The 23,344-nt window shown below is 44.5% G+C and overlaps 1 protein-coding gene across 1 annotated transcript in view; it reads right to left on the bottom strand.

Moving 5' to 3' along the window:
- Positions 1 to 22,200, bottom strand: part of A2M (alpha-2-macroglobulin) — a 29,773-nt gene extending 7,573 nt beyond the window's left edge. The window contains exons 1-25 of the mRNA XM_040055235.2: positions 22,015 to 22,200; positions 20,206 to 20,389; positions 18,993 to 19,152; positions 18,048 to 18,100; positions 17,534 to 17,554; positions 17,014 to 17,182; positions 15,718 to 15,802; positions 14,823 to 14,946; positions 13,246 to 13,360; positions 12,896 to 13,005; positions 12,255 to 12,413; positions 10,515 to 10,742; positions 10,126 to 10,189; positions 9,502 to 9,644; positions 8,688 to 8,837; positions 7,857 to 8,027; positions 7,083 to 7,233; positions 5,294 to 5,402; positions 4,750 to 4,978; positions 4,372 to 4,498; positions 3,654 to 3,775; positions 2,326 to 2,377; positions 1,748 to 1,831; positions 1,205 to 1,381; positions 630 to 714 (exon numbers count right to left, since the gene is read on the bottom strand). Coding sequence (XP_039911169.1) covers positions 630 to 714; positions 1,205 to 1,381; positions 1,748 to 1,831; positions 2,326 to 2,377; positions 3,654 to 3,775; positions 4,372 to 4,498; positions 4,750 to 4,978; positions 5,294 to 5,402; positions 7,083 to 7,233; positions 7,857 to 8,027; positions 8,688 to 8,837; positions 9,502 to 9,644; positions 10,126 to 10,189; positions 10,515 to 10,742; positions 12,255 to 12,413; positions 12,896 to 13,005; positions 13,246 to 13,360; positions 14,823 to 14,946; positions 15,718 to 15,802; positions 17,014 to 17,182; positions 17,534 to 17,554; positions 18,048 to 18,100; positions 18,993 to 19,152; positions 20,206 to 20,389; positions 22,015 to 22,100 — 3,158 coding nt within the window. The 5' untranslated portion in view covers positions 22,101 to 22,200. The remainder of the gene's footprint in view (positions 1 to 629; positions 715 to 1,204; positions 1,382 to 1,747; positions 1,832 to 2,325; positions 2,378 to 3,653; positions 3,776 to 4,371; positions 4,499 to 4,749; positions 4,979 to 5,293; positions 5,403 to 7,082; positions 7,234 to 7,856; positions 8,028 to 8,687; positions 8,838 to 9,501; positions 9,645 to 10,125; positions 10,190 to 10,514; positions 10,743 to 12,254; positions 12,414 to 12,895; positions 13,006 to 13,245; positions 13,361 to 14,822; positions 14,947 to 15,717; positions 15,803 to 17,013; positions 17,183 to 17,533; positions 17,555 to 18,047; positions 18,101 to 18,992; positions 19,153 to 20,205; positions 20,390 to 22,014) is intronic.
- Positions 22,201 to 23,344: the final 1,144 nt, after the last annotated feature.

Raw genomic sequence — 23,344 nt, 5'->3', positions numbered from 1 at the left:
TGCTGTCAAAAGCCAATTACCATTTCAGAAACTAAAAGCAAACTGAGGGTGATGAGTTCTACCATTATTATCCTTGCTTAAAATTGAAAACACGTGACAATGATATACAGGAGAAAGTCAAAACTTTTCAATAAATCAAAATGGCAACACATATGTTCCTCCAGCCTGCCTTTGCTTAGTAGCATACAAACACTTGAAAAAAACCCATTCACCACTGCTCTTGGATCATCAACCCTTCCACTTGTGTTTCTTCATATGTTTCCTCATGGAACCATCTTTTCCAGCAGACTTCTCAGCAGACACTAGTCTAGAAGAGCTGCCACTGCAACTCTTCAGCCTTCTTCAGTCAGGGTGTTAAATCCCTGCTCCCTTCTTCCCCAGTTTAACTTTATTTCCTTTTTGTCTGTAATCAACCTCAGAGCCGCTGGTGGGAGGAAGTTTTTCAGCCAGATAACTGGCTGATGTAGCCTATTTATGAAGAAGGAGGCAGCATGGGAACCACACCAACTCTGGAAAACCTGCTGGTCTACAACAGCATTTCCTATTTACTGTCAGGCAGTATTTAGCATAAATGTGTGAGTGAGAAAGAGGAGCATATTGGAGAGGCATAGGTGGCATTGAAATCTCACCAGGTATTCCCTGGCTGGCCATAACGTTGTCCAAACGTACTGTAAGAGCCATCTTGGTGCTTGTAGTTCAGCTGCCTCTGATAACCTGCATTGGAAAGATAAGGCAAGATTCAGATGCAAGAAAGAGTCTCCTGAGGGATGGGGAAATAGAAAAATAGCTCCATCAGCAAAAGCAAATGAGAGGCACAGGTCGGTCCTTTCCTAGCCAATATGAAGTGCTGATACATCCCCACCTCCATGCATTGTTCTCATGCATGAGGAAAAGCCACACCTGCCTTTCTTCAGAAGGATGGCAGGACCTATAAATGACAATGAATGAGTCACTGTAGCAGTGACAACTCTGCACTGCATTGCCACCCCATGAGAAAAGTGCTTGCACTGATCAGGTGCAGTAATGCTTAAGCAACAGAAAATAATAAAGAAAAAAGAGCAAAGGGCCCCGTCAGGCACACAGCAGAGACCATCCGTGTATGGGAGGAGACCTCTTGCAACATCTGGCAAGCATTTGACAGACCCACCCCAGGCAGGATCTAGAAGAGAGGCAAAGCAGGAGCAAAAGCCATGTCCCAGCTTACCGTTCACTAGGTATCCAATGGCCTTGGATTTGATCTCCTCATTCAGCTGCCCTGTCTTGTTCAGATAGTCCAGGACGTAGATGTTGGGTGCAAACAAGACCATGTTCTGCTCCCCACAGCCAAAGGGCATCTGGAGGAGCTGGTGGAGGTTCTGCATGGCAGTGCCCATGATGTCACCTGAGGAGCAGGAGACACCAGAGGGGTGTTAACAATGGCTATCAGAATCAGAGGAAACTACAGAATGATAGATGCAGGAGATATCAAAGAAAAAAAGATAATCTGGATTGATAAAGGTCCTGGAACAAAACAGAACAGCAGAGAGAAAGAAAAGAGGGAAATGAGAGAAAGGTTAGGTCATTGTGAGAAGACTGAGAAAAAGGCTTGCAGAGAGGGAAAAGGAATAGCATAAACAGAAGGGAAAGTGCTCAGGACAGAAGAGATTAAGGACAAATATGAGCTATGCTAGAAAAAGCTGTGAGATAGGAGGTCAACACAAGAAGTCAGAAACAGCACATGGTTTTTTCTGTCAGGCTGTTAACTCACCCAGCACTGAGAAATAAGCTCTGCCTGAGTCTTGTACCACATTTTCAGGTAGCGACAAGGAAAACTCCTCTTTCACAGGAACTCCTGAGAAAGAAACAAGACCCCAACAGCTTCAGTGAAGTTCTAAGAAGTGGGTAATGGAAGGGGAGGGGGCCTCAGTGAAACAACAGGAACTCTTCCAATTAGAAATGCCCTGATTTCAGTAACTTCATATTTCCGTGGCTGTAACACAGTCTCTGCATGAAACCACTCCCAGCCACTTCTAGGCACTGCAGATCATATGTCTACAGCTTCCTCCTGAGTGTGCAAGACAACAAGAGAACTTGTGCCAGAACTAAAGAGAGTAGGGATGCAAACATCCATGCTAAATCTGTCCCAGCTCATACCCTGCTCCTTAGGCAGGATGGTCAATTCTTCAGGACTTTCTTCTGTCTTATGTCTCAAACTCCCTACCAATGGGGCGTGTTTTGACTACCCAAAAATGTCAGACTACATGGATATGATAGAGGCAGGCCTCCAACATCCCATCCATCAAACCACACAGAACAAATAAAGAGTGTGAGAAGAGTGGGCTTTACCTTTTACACAGAGCACAGAGTTCTGGGTTGTTTCCTTCTCAATTCCTTCAGGCTTGGATGGGATAAAGGAAAATAAGAGAGGTGAGAAATTAGCGAGACAGGAAATATAGACAGGAAACCTCACAAGGACAGAGATATATGTAAAAAGAAAAGTGAGGGAACTGAAGAAGGAGAAGCAGCCACAAACATTCCCTGAAATGCAGAGCTCTGAAATAACTTAAGCAAATAAAAGAAATGTGATCCTAAGTGACTGGTGTTGTATGTGGAGAAAGGACAGGAAAAGGAGAACACTTGCAGGACCATCAAATAGATGACCTGTAACTATTGCACACAGTGAGAGACATTTAACATTCTTGCGACTGCAGCATTACAGGGAGCTGTGCTGAAGAGGAGACTGCAGTGCTGATTATTGCAATGCTGCAGATGCTTTAGGGGGAAAAGGATGTGTATGTTAACAACAGAAAGGGAGTGTGTAGTACACTGTAGTATCTGGTGACACTGCTGATAGTGTATGACATAGTGGGCAAACATTAGGGGGATTTATGATACAGAGGAAAGCTCGGAACAAAGAACCTAACTGCCAGATTACCACCCTCAGTATAAAATAAACTAACAATTTCTTATAAAGGCTATCCATTTCTGCCACATAGTATTTCCTTGTGTTCCACATCACATCAGCAACTGTTCCTTGCCACAGGAAAAGGGTAAGCTGTAAATTTCAATGTGTTTTCACATGTAGTTTTAAGGGGATTTCTCTACAGTCATCAAAATTCCCATGGGTGCTTGTGAATCCCACGCCTTCGTCCTGGTGCCAATCTGTGTCACCAAACCATAATTGCAAAACACTCAGCTTAAGAGGCAGTTTGCTTGGCCACTCAATTAGCTGAGAGGCAGCATGTGCTGGCTGGCACATTTACTGGGGCTGTGTCAAAAGAAGGAGAGAGGCTTTAAAGACAGTGTATTGAAAGAGCAGATGACAGATGCGGGCTAAAGGGAAGGATGGATTGCAGCAGGAGTCCTGCTACAGTAGAAGACAGGCAAAGTCTTTTGCACTAGGAGACACAAGGCACATTATTAAGCCGAAGTCTTTATGCAGCCCTGTCAAAGTACAAAGATTATGTAAAACCATCATATTGTCATGCTGCATAGCGATCCCATAAAATTATGGACCAGACAAGGTTAGACGGAATCTCAAAAGATAATCTGGTCCGACCTTTAACAAGAAAGGGAGCTAGATGAGATTACCTAGCATCCCATGCAGTTCTATATCACTGTGTAAGCTAAAGCCCACAGGAAAGCTCAGTCCTCCCTTCCCACAGCCCACGTACCTCCACCAGCAGCTGTCTGATGACCGTGTCCTTGCGCCCCTTCTCAGGGGTCTCCACAATGTAGTTCCCACAGGGCTGCTGGTTCTGTAGGGCCTCAGTGGTCACTGAGAACTCCACCTGCCCTGGAGGAAACAGGGGTCAGTCAGCCCTGCCAGGCAGAGCCAGGCAATGGGATTCACTGCTACCTTCAGGAGTTTCAATTCGCAGGCTCATGGATGGAGATTTCTGTCACAGCTGAGCCCTGCTTCTTTCCCTCAAAAACCAAACTCTCTACACGAGCTGTGCTGTCATTGAAAGGTGACTCTATTTGGGGTACTCTTTTACAGAACCTAGGACACCTCAGTGCAGAGTGTGACCAGCCCCACTGCTGTTCAGCACATTGCTGCCCTGCACACCAACAGGGAAAATAAAGTGTGAAGGTCTCATGGGGAAGACATCGAGTCTCTGGGAGGAATGGAGCTAACAGAACATGTCTGCTGGCCAGCAATGTCTCCGGCCTCAGGAGATCCTGTCCAAGGCCTGTAAGGTTTGATGGTACTGCACATGATGCCAGACACACAGTTAGACCCCATGAATCCACCAGTCTTTGCCCCCCAGATCAGATACACTCAACTAAAGTGCTTCCCAGGAAAATGTGTTGCTCTAATATCCAATACTGAACAGGGAGAACAGCACAAAGAAATCCTCCCTGCAGTTTTCAGCACCCTGAGGCCTTTACCTAGAGATTTGGGAGTCACCAGCCAAGCCACGGTTTTCCTCACATTCTCGCACAGACAATGAGATTCTGTCTCCTCTTCCACCAGAGTAGCCCGGAAATGAGTAGACGGAGCCAGAGCCACACTGACCTGCCAGTGGTAGAGAGAGGTGCAATTATGAAAGGCTGATCATGAGAGACAGGGAGCTGGGGAGCCACAGCAATAGCTATTTCTACAGTAGCAAAGGAGCAGGGAACTGGAGTTGTGGGTATACGTGAGGGTGTATAGGAGGAATAACATAAAATGTCATGGGCAAAGGATTTAAGGCTACTGAGAGATAAGGTAAGAAGGGGTGCACAAGAAGTTACACAGCTACAGAGAATAACTTAAACATCCCTTACCCTGATGCAGGCAGGCAGGTAGTTGAAAACAGTGGCTTTCAGCGTGAAGGACTCCCCACGCACCACAGAGTAGGGCATGGTGAGCTCGACAAAGAAGGGCTGGAAGGCTCTGAGGGACACTGTCGGGGACAGGCCAAAGCCCGTGTCTGCTGAAGTGCAGAATGCATTGGCTTTCCACTCAGTGATGGTGTCAGGGATGGTCACTTCTAGATCAGCTTTTCCCTCAGAGCTGGTAAGGCACAGACAGCAAGGACAGAGAGATCAATTTTACAGCATTTTGATGACTACCTGTACCCATTTTGGCCTACTGAATAATATTTGCTGTGTGAATGATGGGGCACAGTACATTTGCTACTGTAGGACCACTAAAGCTTCCTTCTGTCCACTCTTTGAGCAAACCTAACTATGGCTGAAAGTAAATTCATCTCAGAGGATTGCTAAATGGTCTCTGCAAACAGTGAAGGATAAACACTTTGGGATTCATGTTTTCACCTTATAAACCCATTTTTTTAAAAAAAGGAATGAACTAGCCCAAGGTACTCACCTTATAGGTACTAAGCTCCAAATCCAGGTTTCTGGGAAATACTTTCGGACTGTCTCTGTCACTTCTTCAGGAGTGCTTAACTGCCCAGAATAGCCCTCTGCCACAACACCTGAATGTGGTGAGATGAAAAAGAAATCAACTATTGATAATTCCAAACAAGCAAGACCTATATCAGTATTGTGCTTCAGTCTGAGAAAGTGTCAATCGGAAGCAGATGCTTGCGACTGAAGTGAGCTATGGTACCAACAGCAGTGGAATTTCAGTGCCAGGGCTTATTGGCAAGAAGATCCAGCCTTCCATTATTTTCTGCTGGTGTCCAGCAGACCTCAAAGTTTGGAAGCCAGCACTTTACAGACTTTAAAAAAGAAAGGATTTAGAGCAAAAACCTATTTAGGACCTTCTAAGCAACCAGCCTTTTCTCTTTCAGATGCAGCCTTGATGTGATGCTCTTGTCCGTCCTAATCAGGCCAGCAAGCAACAGAACATCCCTCTGTTGAACTGTTTTTTTAAGGTCATTGTGATCCAAAGCACCAACTTCCTGTCAAAGCTATGGCCTCCTCTAGAACTAGGCTGAAAATGCTCAAAATAAAAACATGCAGCTGGAATACAAGAAGGGTAAAAAGAGCCATTTTGACTAAAACAAAGTTTTCACATACCAAATTTATTCCAAATAAAATATTCTGTGTTGGGATGAAGTTTGCTTAAACATTTTGTTTTACTTTACTTTTCAATAACTGGAAAATGAAGATGGGGCGGGCGGGACTTGGTTTGCTTGCCTTTCACAAACAGAAAGAGAAATGCATCCAAGCAGAAAAAGAAGAAAAGTTCTTAAGGAAATTCTAATTTTCATCATCTCTACTTTGGCTAATTGAATTTCTGCATTTGGATGACAATTGAGTAGCTAACAGGTAACTAACTTTGCAACAGGCATTTCCAGAGAGTGAGAAGGTATCACAGACAGGTGAAAGATGCTATCAGAGCTATATCACATTGCTCCTGGCAAAAGTGGCAGGCAGCTTGCTTGTGTTTTTCTACTGTGATGTTTCAGTCTTCTTACTGTTGCTTATTTCAGTTTAAAATAATTAAAAGGCATCTTTCCTGAATCTTAGCAGCTTCTGTCAGAAATTGTTTTCAAACTGGACACATACAAAAGCACAGGTTCTAGTGCTAAAGGAAAACTCTCTGAATCAACTGTGGAGCTAGAATAATTGTCATTTCTAATATTTTTTTTCTTACTATGAGACTGAAGGATGATAGGGCCAATTCTGTTGCCCAAACTGTTACAGTGTAAGAGTTGAGATACCCCTTACAAATAGGATAATAAGATAGGTCCATTTCAGACTGGACTTCTACCATATATGTCTTACTATGTTAAGCTCCCAAAGTCTACCAACCCATCACTGAAAAATTTATCACCCACTTCATGGTTTTGGCAATACTTAAGACTGGCTGAGTCCATGAGAACAGCCTGAAAATGGTATTGGAAACTCTGTAAATGATAAGCTAGGAACAGAAGTTTACTGTAAGAGAATTTATCAGCAGGATAACATCCTCTGCTCTGCCAGTCTTTGAACGCTGTCTGGTTCTAATGATTTCCAATGCAGAGTTACCAAAGCTCATCTGTAGACCTACACAACCTATTCAGAAGCTGAAATCTGCGAACCCATCAGCTCAGTGCTGCTTCCAAGGTTTCCATTCACAACCCCAGCTCTTGTTTAAGTATTCACCCCAAAACACAAACAGGATCTCTGTTCAGAACAGAAGTGAAAACAAAACCGAGTTCATTTACCGCTTGTCCTCATTGCATACATGGGTGGTGCAGCCATGGCTGCAGGTACTCCTCTGCCAGCTGATTGAAGGGCAGGATAGTTGTGATTACTGGGGCTGCAAAACCAAGGTTTCCTCACGTTGGTATTTGTGAAAACCTTTAAACCCATTTCCTATGGGAGAAAAAACAAACGGTTTTTTGTTATTGAATCCTGTTGAGGTTTACTCAGCAGACTTGACACGGGCATTTTACTGCCTCAAAATGGAGAAGTTGTTACTGTGCGTGGATTGGACCTTGAGATGATCCCCTGATCCTAGGGTCTGAGTGCTTGGGTGGCTCAGAGGGATCAAAGGATATATCCCCTCTTTTTCTAGGACACTGGTTCCAGTCCAATTTCAGCCTATGGGTCAGGATTAGCCTGAAAGTAGATATACAGTTTTCTCTCTGGAATGAAATGTCTGTGGCTACAGTGCAGCTCAAGGACATACAGATTTATTCAAGGTAACTATAATGGCATGGGATTATTTACCTCCAGTTGGAACCTCACTTCAAGTGTCAACCTCAAGCCTTTTTCTGTAAGAAAACTTTGAGACCTTTTCTACCAAGTGTGAAAAATATTGGGCAAGACAAGTAAAGCTTATGACCCTCACTGAATATGCCTCTGGATAAAAAGAAGTGTCAGATCATTCAGATAAACAAACCCTTCCCTTGTTAAGTTTCATGATGCCACAGAAGGCTTAAGCATTCTCAGTTGTTCTCCCACTCCACTCCCTAACCAGGCCAGGGGGGCTATACCTTTAGGATGCTGTAAGTGTCCTCTTCATTCACCCCCGTTACTGGAACATAGGTGATCCCATCCCGAACTATTGGCTCCACGGTCATGCAGTTCCACAGGGGCTCCTCCAAGGCTACATTTGAACCATGGACATAGCCATGGAATTCCTTCACTGGAAGTAAGTCATACACCTTGGCAGGAAGAGAGAGTATTAGGCATTTTAGTATCCATTGTTATGAAACACAGCTGAGGGATTTGGATGCAAGCACCGTAACAGTCACCAGCACATACATCCACATTGCCATGGTCCTCTCTGTGCTGAGAGCAATGAGAGTTTGGGAATCAAAAAAAGAATCAAAATTTGGAGATACTGCCTCTTTTTTTATGCTCTGCATGTTACGCTGGTTATTACGGCTCAAATATGTAAAAAATTACATTGGCCAAACCACCTGTAATACTTTGCCCCTACTCAGGGATTATCATTTTCTGCTTGGCAAATGGCAAATAAACTCTTTGACACTTCCAGATGCTACCCCAAGAAAATTAATCCATGCAAGAGGAGAATAACTGAAAAATTATCATCAAGCACACAACAGCGCTTGGCTTTGGCCAAGACAAGCAGGCGCCTTAAAAGGGCTTTCTAATTGTCGTTCCTAAAATCACACAAAACCCCTAAGAAGCAACTGCTGCCCAGTTCTCATCTTTTTGCCCACTGGAGGAAGATGAGAAGCAGCACAGGGGAGCTTCCCTGTGCCAGCTCTGACAAGAGGGACCATTCCCTGTTTCCACTGCAGCACTGGCTGCCCTTGCTCTGACCAGGCTCCGATTTGTTCCACAGACCAAGAACGTACAGAGGTGGGTGACAGGTCAGCTTCTGACTTCATGAGGAGAACACTCTTGTCCACAGCACGCACAGCACAGAGGGAGTTCGGGGAGGCTCGGAACTGCAAGTGAGCATCTGAGGAAGGCAGGCCTTCCGAAGGGGAGAATCTTAAGTCCACCTGTAACCACAGGAAAAGATATGTCACAGATGCCCTACTCGCACAGGAATTTTCCTCCCAGTTGAGTGCATTCAGTTCTAACTTTACAAGGTCCCCATATGCATTCATACTTCCCTCTAACTTCCTCTATGCTAGTGTTCCCTTCTGGCAGTGCTGGGGGAATCAGCACCAAGAGTGCTTGGCAACTTCAAGCATCACAATTGCTCATAAAATTTTTAAGGTGTTTTTGGGTTTTGTGGTCATTGTGAATGTGATGAGGCAATCCCACATTGGGGCTAGATGTGATCAGACAGTGGAACATGTCCTTGAACTAGGACCAGTCACTGTACTGCACCCAGAAACTGTATGTGTAGAGAAAACCAGCTTGAAAGACCTTGCTCTTGTTCTCTTTTTCCTACCCAGGACCATCTGCAGGATCAGCAGCTTTGACCAGCTGCTAAAGGGGGTTTTATCAGTGCAGCCCCTGCTAACACTTTTTTCCAGCAGTTAATCTCCTCCAGGTTAGCACAAGCCAGTGAGCAGCGAAGCGCCCTACAACAATTGCTATGTTGCTTGTCCAGTGTTAGTGTGTCTAAAGAAATTAGCTTAACCAGTCTAAATCTAAGTAAGTGAGCTTGAACACACTGCAGTCTGGTGGCTGCTCCCTCAGGCAGTGGACACTTACCTTATTGTTGAAACATAATTCTGTGTAGAACTTGGCTGAATCAGCAATCACCTCCCTGCTGGGGACCGTGGTGTAGACAAGCACTTGGGCCACTGGAGCAATATCAGCTTGTACAGACAGCTGCAGTGAGAAGACACCATTGTCTAGCAAACAAAACAATGGAAAAAAGTTAAGGAGCAAAAAACTTTCTCTTGAAGCAGCCAAAATTTTAGGTTTGACTTTATGCTGAACTTTATCCTAGCCATTATGAAACTCCAGGCATCCAAGTGGGATGAACTGATGCTCGAAGAGATATGTAAGTCACCCTGTCTGACTGAAAAGACCTGCTTTCCAGTGCATAAGCATGCTGAATTTCGCTTCAGCTTCTAAAAACAGACTTTCAGATGTATCTCCAAGGAGCACCGGAGCCCCAGAAAATGCAGTGTCAGGAGAAAGATAGTGGCACAGGGGATTAGAGCAAATCTGTGAAAAGCCTAAAGGCAGAGAAAATAAAGGTCAAACTCTTCCCAGATCTTAGAGGACATGCAGATGTTGATCCCTGCATTTACATGGAAGCAGAACGTATGTCTACCACAGTTGCCTAGCCCCTCATAAGTTACAATTTGTTCTAGGAGAGGAACTCACCACTTTCCTGGTCCAAATCCAGAATGTGAGTGCCTCCTCGCTTGATGTTTCCCTTGGCCATCACCTGTAGGGAAGGAGAAACTTTGTTGTGTTTGTGGTTTTACATCAGCCAAACCTGAAAGTGAGGGACCCTGCAAGGAGAGCAACTGAGCAGTATGTCTGCTGCTCACACCCAGCTCCCTGCCTCCCTGTAGCAGAAGCCCTGTGATCACCCAGAGGGCACAGGGACATCCTTACTTTTTTACTCCCAGCTCAGACCCTCCTTTTTGTTTCTAAAGAACATATGAAGGATGACAAGAAAGTGTTTGCCGCCACAAACTGCAGCTTTTATTTCTAATCCCCCTATAATTGCCAATTACAAATTTACTATAGGGCAGGTGCAAACTTACCAGGTAGTAAAAGGTGATTTTCCTCCGCTCTCCTACAGCCTCTGGAGTAAGGATGTAATGCACCCGGATCTCTGTGAAGGAGCCACAGCTTAGTGGCTTGGGCTTGGGCTCAATTTTGAGGAAGCTATTACTGGGAGAGTAAAAGCGCTTTAGTTGAAGATAACTTTCTCCATAATATGGAACAACCCAGGAACGCTCATAGCAGAAGATGTTTGTTTTGTGAACTGCCTGGAAAAGGAGAAAATACATACATAGATCCTCAAACACTGGTGGCCAAACTGGAGACAAAAAATCATGGCCTAATACTAAAGCTTTAGTTTTGTTTTTGGTTGTTTTTTGTTGTTGTTGTTGTTGTTGGGAGGGGGGGGGAGTTGGGTTTGGTTGGTTTTTGTTTGTTTGTTTGTTTGTTTGTTTGTTTTTTGGGGGTTTTTTTGTTTGTTTGTTTTTTTTTTTTTTGTTGGGGGTTTTTTTTGGTACTGAAGTAACAAGGAAATCTACAAAATAAAAAGATAGAAAAAAAATTTAAAAACCCAACACACGACTTTGGAAAGTGCAAGACAGGATGGTGTATCTTTAGCAAATCCTTGGGAATGATCTCACTGCCAGAGAAGCTGGAGTTTGTGTCAAACAAGCTGAATCATATTAGATTTTTTTTTACTATCAGTGTCACTTTAAGGGCACTTCATGGACCCACTTTACATTAATGCCTTGCCCTCTCTAATATCCTAGTTGGTCTAAAGGGAAAAAAAACCTCTTTCCATTTCTTCCCTTATCATCGGCACTGAAGAAGGGATAGCGCTGGTCAGTTCAGATATTACCAGTTCCAAGATCAAGCTACAGATGCTATAGAAAGGGAGGACAATCTCCAACTAATAATTCAAAACCTAAGCCAAATAAATGTGGAGGAGCTGAGAGAGTCCAGGTCCTCTTAAAAATGAGAGCAAATGGAAGATATTTCACATTTAGAAGGGTGCTATTTCAGCATTTGATGTGCCTCAAATGCCTTTTTTCTTTATCTTTCATTATAACTGAGAATTCTTGCCTTTTCTTTATCCTGCAAAAATCTGAAAACTTCAAGCATCTAGTAGTAACTTCTGGAAAATTTTTAATGGCTTTAGTCTGTGACAAAGGAATTGTAGGGAGAAGAGCAAATATAGTTCTAGACACAGATATTCTCCCCTACTCCAGGATATGATATTACAAAATATGCATATTGCACAACAAATAGTACTTCCCACTAACAAAAAGATGCTCAGCATCTTTTTATCAATTTAATTGTTTTTCTCAAAACTGTTTGTCCCAGACAAATTTCACAACAAACCAAAACAAAGCAGAAATAAATGAACAAACAAAAAAACCCCCAATCTCCCCCCCCAGAACCCCAAGAGCTGTACTTAGAAACCTGAAATGCTAAATTAAACCCTGAGATATGCAGATGGTAGATAGACCCATCCTTGACTAGGTACGGCTGGTGATCCCTTGGAGCAGAATGGACTGTTATGATCTCTTCTAACCCTGTATTGCAATGGCCAAGCAGAAATCAAATATTTACAAGATTAAGTGCAATCGTGACCTGGAACCTCAGTGTTCTGTATGACTATTTCCACCAAACTGGTGTTGAGATTCACACAAACATCAAGGAGCTATAATCTAACTACTTTTGCATCTATAGTAAAAACTTTAGCGCTTCCCTTCCAGCCCTGTGGGGGCTACATTACCTTCTCTGCCCAAAGGACTTACCCTAATTCCAACATTTTCAAAGGCCAATGAGGAAGTGTTTAGGGCAAACTCTGCCATGCCCTCTTCATTTGTTGTATAGTTTTGTTCTGGTCCTCCTTGAAGAGAAATTCTCACAGTTTCATTGGCGATTGGAGTGTTAGAACCATCCACTAGTTTCACCTGGAGGAGCAAAACCAGTGCAGTTTAGACAGAGAGGGATGGCTGCCCCCTGAAGAAGGCTGGTAGAACACCAAGGTAAAAACGTTGAGCCTATGTCACACAAGGAAGCCTCAATAGCATCCTACACATATCCCTTTCAGAGACAGCTGCCAGCTTTCTGGATATTTTTCTCTGCCTCTTTCTCATCTCTGCCTCTGGGCCAGAGGAGTGGATGTGGAGAATGACATGTACTCACACCCCTGAGGCCTCCCATAAAGCAGGTGACTCCAGAAGAGGAATTTTAGTGGACTGGAGAGGCTGAAGCACAAGGACAGAATGGGGGCTGTTCCCCCATTTGAGAGCCTTCAGAGGAAAGGAGACCCACAGCAATTGGCAGCACTGAGATCCAGCATCCTTGTGGAGCTGGAGCACGCATCTGAGCAGAAGGTTCAGCAGCACCATTGCTTGGCACTCATGGCATTCCATTCCCATGGTTTCCCTACCTGCCCAAAGAAGGGGACTCCTCGCTTGTAGTAAGTATCTGAAAGCACAAACGTGACTTTGCTAATGGTGGTTGTGATCTCAGAGAAGCTTGTTCCCGTCAACTCCACTCCTGTAGAAAGAAGCATGAAGAACTAATTTGCCTCTGCCTGACCAGAATTCCTTTTACTCTAAGCCAACCCTCCTTTGCTGGACAAACTCTTTTCTTGATGGTCCTGGACTAAAGGCAGGAAAACTCTTAAGATTCCAGAAAAGCAGGAGTCTGCTTTTATCCCTTATTCCTACTGGGCAGGCCCCTCTGCTGGTCTCTCCTGGGCCCATTACACAGCTCTTTCATCCAGATGATCCATACCTGTATCCTCCTCTTTAATCTTAGCCTCGACACGGAGCTTATTCTCATATCCACTTCTCTTGAGCTGGAATAACTTGGTCTTTACCACTTCAGAAATGCAGCCGTAGATGTCTGTCTGTTGGAGGAAAACAAGCAAGACCATTATATTCTCCTTTATACAATGCTTATTCAACTTCATGAATCCATCACTGTGTATTGCTCTGAACTGAAAGAGAAGCCCAAAATCTCACAGATAATCTACCTCTGTTGTTTTTATCAAAACTGGAAAAAGACAAAAATAACTTAGCAAGAAGCATATTGAGGCACTTACAGCGACATCAGAGCAAAATGCTTGCGAACTAGACAATTTTTATGTATGTTTGAAGTTTGAAGTTTGAAGCTGCCATCCCTTGGTATGAGTGCGTAGGGAATAAGTCAATGTATGCCACATAAGAAATGTTTGTCAGGCATCAGGCTCATTAGAAAATAAAGCTGCTTACTTAAAATGTGTAAGCCATATGAGTGATACATAAACCAAAGCTTGTGTATTTGTAGAAAGCAAATGACAGCTAGAAAAGTATTTCCAAAACTTGCTACTTCTCCTCAGCAAATTCATGTACAAGGCAAGTCTCCACAGAAGGGATGCCTGGAACAGAGGCTAGCACCACATTATTTATAATTTCTTTTGACATGGGTAACAACAGTAGCGGCAGAGGTAGCTCTTAATTCATGTAGCTCATGCTGTAGCAGAGCCCAGGGACCACAAGAATATCTTTTATATGCTTTCTTCTCCTGGCATATTTCCACAATTGCTATTACTCCAGCCTCTGTCAATTAAACCAGTACTGTTGCATCTGTCTGTGCTCCAAACACCTTGCAGTTTCACTCTTGCCAGTTAAAAGGTGAAAAAAGCAGGAGTTTTTCTGTCTGTCTTAACCACTACTGCTAAATCCATTTCTTTCCTTCTTGCTCTAAGTGCATCAGCCTCCCTCTGGGTTTCTGCTCCTTTTCTTCCTCTAACACCAGCTTCTGTCCCCATACACTACCTCCAGTGTACGCCAACTCCAAGTCTGTTCTCACTGCTCATGGCTTTTCTATCTCACTTTGCTCTTATAGTCTCTACACTCCATCTGACCTTTCTGTTATTTCTTTTATCTCTTCATTCTCCATGATTCTTGCCTTTACACGCATTGCTCTTACTGCTCAGACCTTCCTCCTTATTTTTACCTTTCACATTTTATCTTGCACCCAATCTTCTCTCATCCTTCAGCCTTCCTTAAAATACATGGGTTTTCACAGAATCATAGAATCACAGGATGGTTTTGGCTGGAATGGGGCTTAAAGGCCATCTAAGTTCCCATTCCTCTGCCACAGGAAGGGCCATCTCCCAACAGACCAGGCTCCTCAAAACCCCATCCAGCCTGGCCTTGAACACTTCCAGGGCTGGGGCATCCACAGCTTCCCCGGGCAACCTGTGCCAGTGCCTCACCACATGTTAACACTATGTTTGGACATACCCAGAGCAAGCCTGTGCCTACAAGGCATGCTCAATAACACTTTCTCCAACCACTCCACCCACCAGAGTAATGCTGACTCACCTGTCCAGAGAACTCCTCACAGACTGCTCTAGCCTCTTCACCATAGCAGGACGTGGCTGCACGTTCATAGTTCCGGCAGACACGGAAGTTCACCAGGCCGGGAACAGGCTTCCCAAATGTGTATCTGCAAGCAGGGAGGATTGAAAGGAAAACAGAGACATTAGGAATGTAAGAGGGGTGGAGAAAAATTACAGGCTCATCCTCACTGATGCCAGCTTTCTTCTCTAGAGCTGCCTCCAGGATACAGAGGGTCATCATAGGAAATAAAAAGCAGAAAGGAATCTGGTACCATATGCTAATGTTGATTTTGTTGAGAGTCCCCCTCATCCTGGAGAACATGTTGCAAGCATCTACCCAACCACCCAGTTGTGATAGAACTGGTTTATATACGTATGAGCACTGGGTCTTTACTCTCACTCTTCAACCCGTGGCTCTCCCTACAGGGTGTACAGAATCCAAGGCAGAATCCAGTGAGTTGGCCCAAAGGAAAGAGGGCCGCTGCATCCCTTAGGATTTCCTCTCCACAATAATAAGCATAAGAGACAGTTAAAACATCATTCCTGAGTAAACTGAACTGAAGACCTCATCCCTAGCACTGTAGCTGGTGTGAAATCCTCCATGACTCAAAAAACAGGCAAGAAACACTCTCACAAAAAAAAAAAAAAAAAAAAAAAAAAAAAAACAGATCAAAAATATGTGGCTATACGTTACATACAAAGTGAATCAAACAGTAACTGTTGCCTTTTGTCTAATAGCAGATATAGTCTGCTTGGTCCTCGGACCCCAAAAGAATTGAGAAATATAATAAAGTTTCATGTCTCAGCCTCCCAACTGAACTTCATCAGCAGCTCAAGAAAACACTGAAACCAAGCAAAACTGAAAGAATGACACTCACAGTCCACAAACTGTCACCTTCAGCTCCTCATCAAGAATGCTGATCACCTTGGGCATTTTCACTGTCACTTCAAACTTTGGCAGCACTGCAGCAGAACCAAAGGAAAACAGTCTATGTGATAGGGAACAACATCAGAATGACACACGAAGGTGCTCAGAGGCTGTTCTTATAAATTACCTAAAAGCCTTTTACATCTAAACCGTCAGATTTTAGAGGCTTCTGTCACCTGCACATCCCACTGAAGTCAATTGAAAACCCCCCGGCCAAGCATTGTGCCAGGTAGGAAGACAAGATTATTACACCAGCTATTAAAATACAGCAGCTTCCTAGGTAACACGTGGGTTATCAGTCCCACAGCAGTAGAATACAGTAAAACAGAGAGATAAATCAGTAGAAGTTTCACACAAATATACAGACTGAAGCCTGGTCTCTGCATTTTCAAAGCAGGTAGATCTTATCAATGTTCAAAACAGGAAGACCTGTTTTCTCCAGCGACACAGCACAGGGTGACATTCCACCCAAACCCAGCTGCAGGAGGGGAAGTGCGTGGTGACTGTCTTGGGAGAACTAGGAGGGGATTCAGGGCACAGGACAGGGCACGGTCTGGCAACTGGAAGAGGTCAAAGCACTTTGAGACTCATCTGCCAGGACACCTCTCTGCTGCATGAGCAGCTCATGTCAGACAATGGAACAAGGGCTGCAGCTGGCTTCCTGGGGTGGGAAGATATGCTGCTTGTGACCATGTGCCAGTGTGTACTGGGATACAAATTTTCCAACCAAGCAGGCGGAACTGGCACAGAGGTGAGAGCACCAAAGGGAGGTTAAGGCACTATGGCATCACACAAGCTATGGGCTTAGCTTGTGGGGCAGAAAAGGCAAGATCTTCATTTACAGCCTAGACAGCCCCAGCCTAGGCCCAGACTTATGGCGTGACATTTGACAGGTGTGTAGCCAGTTGGAGATGAGGCTGTGGCCTAAAAGCATTCTAAAAGGAGGTAAGGTTGTGGCTGTCAGCACAGACTGATCCAAGCACTTTGCTCCTCCTGATAGGAGCCTTGCTGAGGTGGGCATTCTGAAGAGCTGCACTCCATGGTCTGGGGCTTAGGGAGGAGTGGAGATAGGTCACTCCAGTCCTCCAGTATTCTCCTCCTAATGAGATGATTATTGGGAGGGAAAGGACACAGAAAAAAATTTCCAGCAATGCTGGACATCCTCATCAGATCTTCTACACTGTTCAGTGAAGATTTCATGTCCCATGGAACTAGCTGTTAGGAACTTGAAATTGCAGTGAGTTACCATACTCCTCCACAGAGAAAGATTGCTGAACTTTCTTCCCAGTGGCCTTCTGTGCCACCACTGTGTAGGTCCCTTGGATAGGTTCAGAGGTGAGGTTGAAGAACAGCTGTATAAATCCCATCTCCAACTCCACATTTGTCCACTGGTACAGGCGATTTTTCTTTGGGTCCTACAGATAATGTAATCACAAGGAGATTGTGAGAACAACAGGAGTCTGCAATGAGGTTTAGCAAAAGCAGTGAAGGGAGGGACAGCCCCTGTGTTTCCGGAGGCTGCAGGCCAGGAGTGGACGGCACTAGCAGAGTTTTGGGGCAAGTAGACAGCAGGATGACAGAGGAGCTGTAACCTGGGCCCAGGTACATGGTAGCCACCATATGAGTTAAAATTCTGTATAGCTGAATTAAAGTAATAGACCAGCTTAATACAAAAAATAAACATGAATCATGTTGAGGCAACGGCTTACTCTGCCCAGGTTGAGGTGCAGAATAGATGTGAATGTGAATTAAATGTTTGTACATACCTCAATATACACCAGTGGAATCTAGAAAAAGAAGAAAGGAAGCAGCATGTTTAGACAGAGTGCAAGCAATACGGTAAAATAACTAGGGCTATGACCAGATTTCAGGGTAAAAGCTAATCATCCAATGGGGTAAGGAAAAAAGTTCTTGGTATGGATCATCAGAATATTTTGGGTGTGAGAAGCTGGAGGACAATCCTTTTTCTCAGGCACAAAAGAGCCAAAATTACTAATTACTAACTCTGGATGATCTGCAGAGCTACAGTGTGGTAATGGCAGATTCCTCACTGTTTACACCAACACTTTTCATTTGCAGTTTATCAAACCTTTCCAAGAATGCAGAAGGCAGCCTTGTGCAGGAATTTGACAACAGATCCTGTTAGAAAGATCTGAGGTGACCCAGAATTTTCAGTTATCTCTGAATACTGAGAGCTCTCCCCAAAAGAGACTATTTTTCCTCCCTTTACCCACATTAGACTTAAAGCCAATTAAGCTGAAAACCAGGTATCATGCTTACCATTTCATTCACAGGTCGGAACTCTTCATCCAGAGAAACAATTCTGAACAGGACTGGTGGAGAAAGACAGTGAGGTTCCAAAGGGCAATCAGTAACCAGAAAAATCAGTTGCAAAAACAAATGGCATAACAGACAACAGGGCTCTTCGTCTTCTTTCCTCTTCTAAAGAAATTCCATTTACTAAAATGCTAGGTCATGCTAGCAGGTTACCCACCTATTATGGGTACATGAATAAGGGGTTATTAAGAGCAAATCCATGGCAGTGGGAACATCTTACTGATCACAGGGCATCAGAATCTCATTAACTGGGACCAAAGTTAAATTTAAGTTGCCTTTGTCTACTTTGCAATGAGGGATTTTTATGCCAGAATTCACATGGGTCTTCTAATTTTGTTATAGCTAGACTGACTTCCTAGGAAGGATGAATGCAAGCAAATTACTTCAGCACTTGGCTGAAAGTTTGTGTCGGCTCTGGATGGAGAGGGAATTCAGTACCTCTCTTAGGACATTTGTTTTCATCCAGGCCAAATTTAGGAGATCACTGGCCCAGAAGAAATAAATAGCTTACATAACTCTTTCTGTCTTCATTGAGCAAAATCAGCTGCTCCTTTGGAAGCTATTTCATGACTCGGTCTGAGTTTTGGCCCTGTTCTCTATAGGATAAATATCCAGTCTTTCTCTGATTTTAATCCAGACCTCTTAACTGCATGAACCACAACAACAGGGCTCACAGTGAGAGAGGGAAAGTGTGCAGGTGCCCCAAATATGTGCATGCACCTTAAGATTCTCCAAATTTTCCCTATATGGAGTAATAAAACCTAAGTCTCAGCCATGAGGTTGCAGTTCTGACCTCCACTGTAAGCAACCGATATCTGGCCAGCATCATCCAACAGTTTTAGTACAAATGTCTGTTTCAAATGCAAATCTCCACCCCTTTCCTGGTACCTGTCTGTCCGGGCTTGTAGATGGGTTTGTCTGTCTGGATGAAGACCAAGCTCTCGGAGTTCTGGACCACCACTGATTTGCGGCTGCTGAAATGCAGCGTGGCCCCCTCCACCGTCACAGTGAGAAACATGGCTGGTAACGGGACTCTTGATTTTGGAAGCTGGAAAGTAAGAAGGAAACTATGTAACAGACCACCTTTATAGGCTTGCTGAAATGAACTAGCCTTCTTGAAGTAAGAGATCCAATATAATCCTGATGGACCCAACACAGAGGTGAGAGGAACTATGACCAGGAACAAGAAACCGATTTTCATTTGTCCCTATCTATTTGTTTTATATGTTCCTACCCATTCCTCCTGCTGTGCAGTGATGGTGCAAGTATTGAGCAGCAAAGAAGCTCTTAGCTCTAGCACCCAATTTTTAAAAATTCTTACTGCCCTGGCCAAACCTTTCCATTCTTTCCATCCTTTTGCTTTTGACATCCTTTTGACAAGCAGAATGAAATAGTCTGTCTTCTCTTTCAGGTTATGTCCCTAGTCCTTGCAGAACATTTCCTTTTCCAAACCAGACATGCCAGACACCTATACCTCTCTTTCACAAGTGACCAAGTCAGTCTTCAGCCTATAACTGACAAACCAAGACAAAAATGCCAACTTTTTCAATGTCCTGAAGACTAATCCTTCACTCTTCAGGCCAAACACACAATCTAGGCTCTGAGCTAAATGTTCACGTTTCCTACAACTCATTATAGTCCCCAGGGCTTTCAATTGCATTAAAATATAAATTTCCTGCATTGCTGGGTTTTTTCAGATATAGGCAATCACAGCCCTATGTTCTTACATTAATTCAGTATACACCAGGAGAAAAGCATCTAAGGTCCAGGAGCTCTACCATAATTTGAAGGCACTCAATTGACAATTTAGAATGTTGAAGGATGGTGTGGAAAGCCATTTCACCAAAGAGCCATCAGGCGTGTCAATAAACCCCACAACCTTTTCCTGTCCTAGAAAGGGGGTGGTTTTCTAGGATTCAGCATCTGACAGTCATTAAGGATCCTAAGGAGATCTCGGCAGTAAAAGGGTGTTGAGAATGGACATGAACACACCTCTAGCCAAGAGGTAAGTGACCATAGCATTGCTGTGGTCATTACTTCTCAATGCCTTTACATTTTATGCCTGGCACAAAGGATCATCCCATGAGGATGAGATACTCACGGAGAAAGGGATGCAGGTGAACACATCCTCCTCTGACACCACATCATCAATCAAGCTCCTGTTCTCCCCCAGGTACTCGAGTGTGGCACTCAGAGTCACAGACTCGTTCAGGTGGGTCAGCTGAACGCAGACTTTCTCTTGAGAATCCGTGTGTATCATAAAGGGCACCAGCACAAGGTACTGCCTAGGAACAAGGGAGAATGATAGGTCAGAGGAGCAGGAACAGGTAAGAGGAGCTGTGTATGATAAAGAACAAACAAACCAATCTGATGAGTACAGCTTTCGCCGCATAGGGAGAAGGGTGCATTTCCTAAGAGTGTAACAAGATTTCCAGCACATCTGTAGCAGCAGGGGAAAGCAGAGAGGCCGGTCTCAAATATAAAATACCGGAGGAATTCCTCCACACAAACACCTGGAAAGGAAATGTTTTTCTAGGTTCTGGCACAACAGCAGTACTTCTTCCTGGGAAACTGGATAAAGGCCGGGGGAACTCAATTGTCACCTTTGCTAGACACTGTTGCTAGAGCATTCAGGAGCCACACAAATGCCAGTAGCCAGTGAATTAATTCCATGCACGCTGAGAAGCGTCTGTAGCATTACTTTCATTCCTCGCAGAGATTCAAAACTGCCACAGTGTGGTGCCAGATCTTAAGCAAAAACGCAAACAAGTTTCAGGTTTTCAGGGAAGCAAGTCCCAGCTCAACAGGGGATCCCTGTGCAGCCTCCTTGCTTCCCAGCGTGGCAACTCCCGGCGCCCAGCTGCATCTGGGAATCAAACCCGATCCACTCAATGCTACCCGTCCTCCCATTTTGGTGGGTGAGGACTGGCCTCCAGCGGGCATACTGAGAGAAGCGAAGAGATGGGAGAAGAGCCCTCAATACCTCAGCAGCAAGGCAAGGCATTCCCTGTAGCAGTAGCAGAGGCTCTGGCACCTTTTTGTCCATCTGTTGGTCTGCAGGGATCGAGCTCTGGCCCCTCAGATCCCACTGTTTACCCTGCATTTGATGAAAGCACTACAGCACAGCCTTGCTCAAAAATTCCCCTGCACCCCTTGCAGCTCTGTGACAGGTGAGGTGCCCCATGCTGTGCAGGGGAGGAAGAGATGTTGCCAAAAAGCCAAAGGAGAAAGTCTTTGGGATGTCAGGACCTCCATGTGCTGCTCCTACCACACAGGTACACACATGCACACAACACAAATGCCCTTCACATACAAACGGAGCAAAAGGGGGTGAAGAAGGGAGGCAGAACAACATACACTCAACAGACCTGGACAGTCACAGTCTTACAGTGTCACATTACCCTGGGTGAGAAAGGAACTTTCATTCACTGGCTGAAAAATGTAAATTAAAAAATAAAGCCATTTCTGAGCATGCCAGATGAGCCATTTGCTCCTTTTCTTCTCATTATCATCCAAAAAAGCCACTCCCAACTCCTGGGCATTTCAGCCTAGGAGTAGGACAGTCAACCCAAACTTAAACTTTTATTGTCCATTCAAAACAGTTTGTCTCTTAAGAAGACCTCATTGCAAAACATTTTGAAAAGTTGTCTTTCAAAAGTACTAATTTTGTGCATAAAATTTTGTTGAAATCCTGTCAATCCCCTGAAGTTTTACTGATATCTCAGCGTCACGGCTAGTTTTGCATCTCTCTCGAGGACTACAGTTAATGTTTGTAGAAGACGCTTTACCCAGCCCTGGTGTCTTTATTCCTGGAAAAAAGAAGTTAGATAGAAGACAAGGGACAAAGAAATAGACACAGGAATACAGCCAAGGTCTCCTGCCTGCCCAGAGACCCCCCAGCATAGCTTACGGCTCTGTGATGGGTGAGGTGTCTCCCTGAAGGAAGAAGAGGAGGAGGAAGATGCTTGATTTGATAAGCAGCCCGTTCTTCCCCATGGTACAGAGCAGGATGTGGTGAATCAAGCAGACACTCAGTGTGGTCCAGTGCTGCTTTTACTCCCCTTCTGCTGTCCCAGTCAACCCCTTTATACTCTCCTCTGCAAACAGCCCAGGGCTGGAGGAGATAAGGGCTGGGGGCCAGGGCCCATCCGGAAACAGGGAGAGGCAGCGAGGAGGAGCTGGAACCAGCAGCTCCAAGTCTGGGCTGAAGGCCAGTGCTGGGGGAGAGAGGGAGGGGAGGCTTCCTGGCAGGCCGGAGCTGTGTCACTTTTGGGGCAGGACAGAGGCAATGGGAGAGGAAAGCCTGCAGCTGAGGAAAGAAGGGCTAACAGCAGAGCATCAGGGAAAGGCTTCCATTTCTGGCAGGGCTCTCTGTATGGAGCTGGACATGGCACTGGTCATGGAGGTTACTGGAACAGCAGAAGCCCTTTGATTTCCTTCAAACTGGGAGCAGGAGATTGAGCTAGGATTTGGGAAACAAGCATGGGTGTGTCTAACCCACATTAACAGGTTGTGAAAACAGGGAATGGAAACTCGAAAAACCTTCCCTTTCCCACCCACGCTGTTCCCTTTTGCTCTCAGTTTGTGGACCCATCAAAGCTAATGCCAGGAAAAGCGGCCAGAAATTGCCTGGAAAATCGAGTCAACTAAAATAATCTGGCCTTCACCCTGACAGAAACAGGGACAGTGACATGATGGGAAGCTGCCAATAGTTCAACCCATTAACAGCATGTAACACATTAACCAGCTGCCCAGAGCAGCAGCTACCCTCACACAGCAGAGCATATGTGGCCTGGGTCTTAATTTCCTTCTACTGGTTCTTGTTCCAGGTCAAGTTATTGGTACATCCAGATCAAATTATTGCTGTTTGATGGAGTCATCCTGGTTTAATTAAGTGCAAATTCATGTAATGCGCTGTGACGGGCAATGTTGTACCATAGAGGGAAATGGGGTTTTTAGACCACTGTCTTTACTTGGTCTGCAGCAGGAGGATCACTAGCTCTGGTAATTATTACCCTTGCAAGTGGCGGTAGAATATGTCTTACTTATAGTTCTAATGTAAACTCCAAAGAAGGGAGACCTATGTTATAGGATGTAAAGCATAATTTTCAGATTAAAAAGTGTGCAGGATAAAATTATTTTCTGTCTGTCCTACCCTCCTCCTAACATAATCATCAAAATTTTGGTAAGCTCAGGAACTCTGGAGTTAAGAAACCCAAGTGCAGTGCAATAACAAGCCT

The sequence above is a fragment of the Hirundo rustica genome, chromosome 2, assembly GCF_015227805.2.
Source record: "Hirundo rustica isolate bHirRus1 chromosome 2, bHirRus1.pri.v3, whole genome shotgun sequence".
Taxonomy (NCBI): domain Eukaryota; kingdom Metazoa; phylum Chordata; class Aves; order Passeriformes; family Hirundinidae; genus Hirundo; species Hirundo rustica.
Note: the sequence above shows the minus strand (reverse complement) of the source record. Positions and strands in the feature narration are given on the sequence as shown.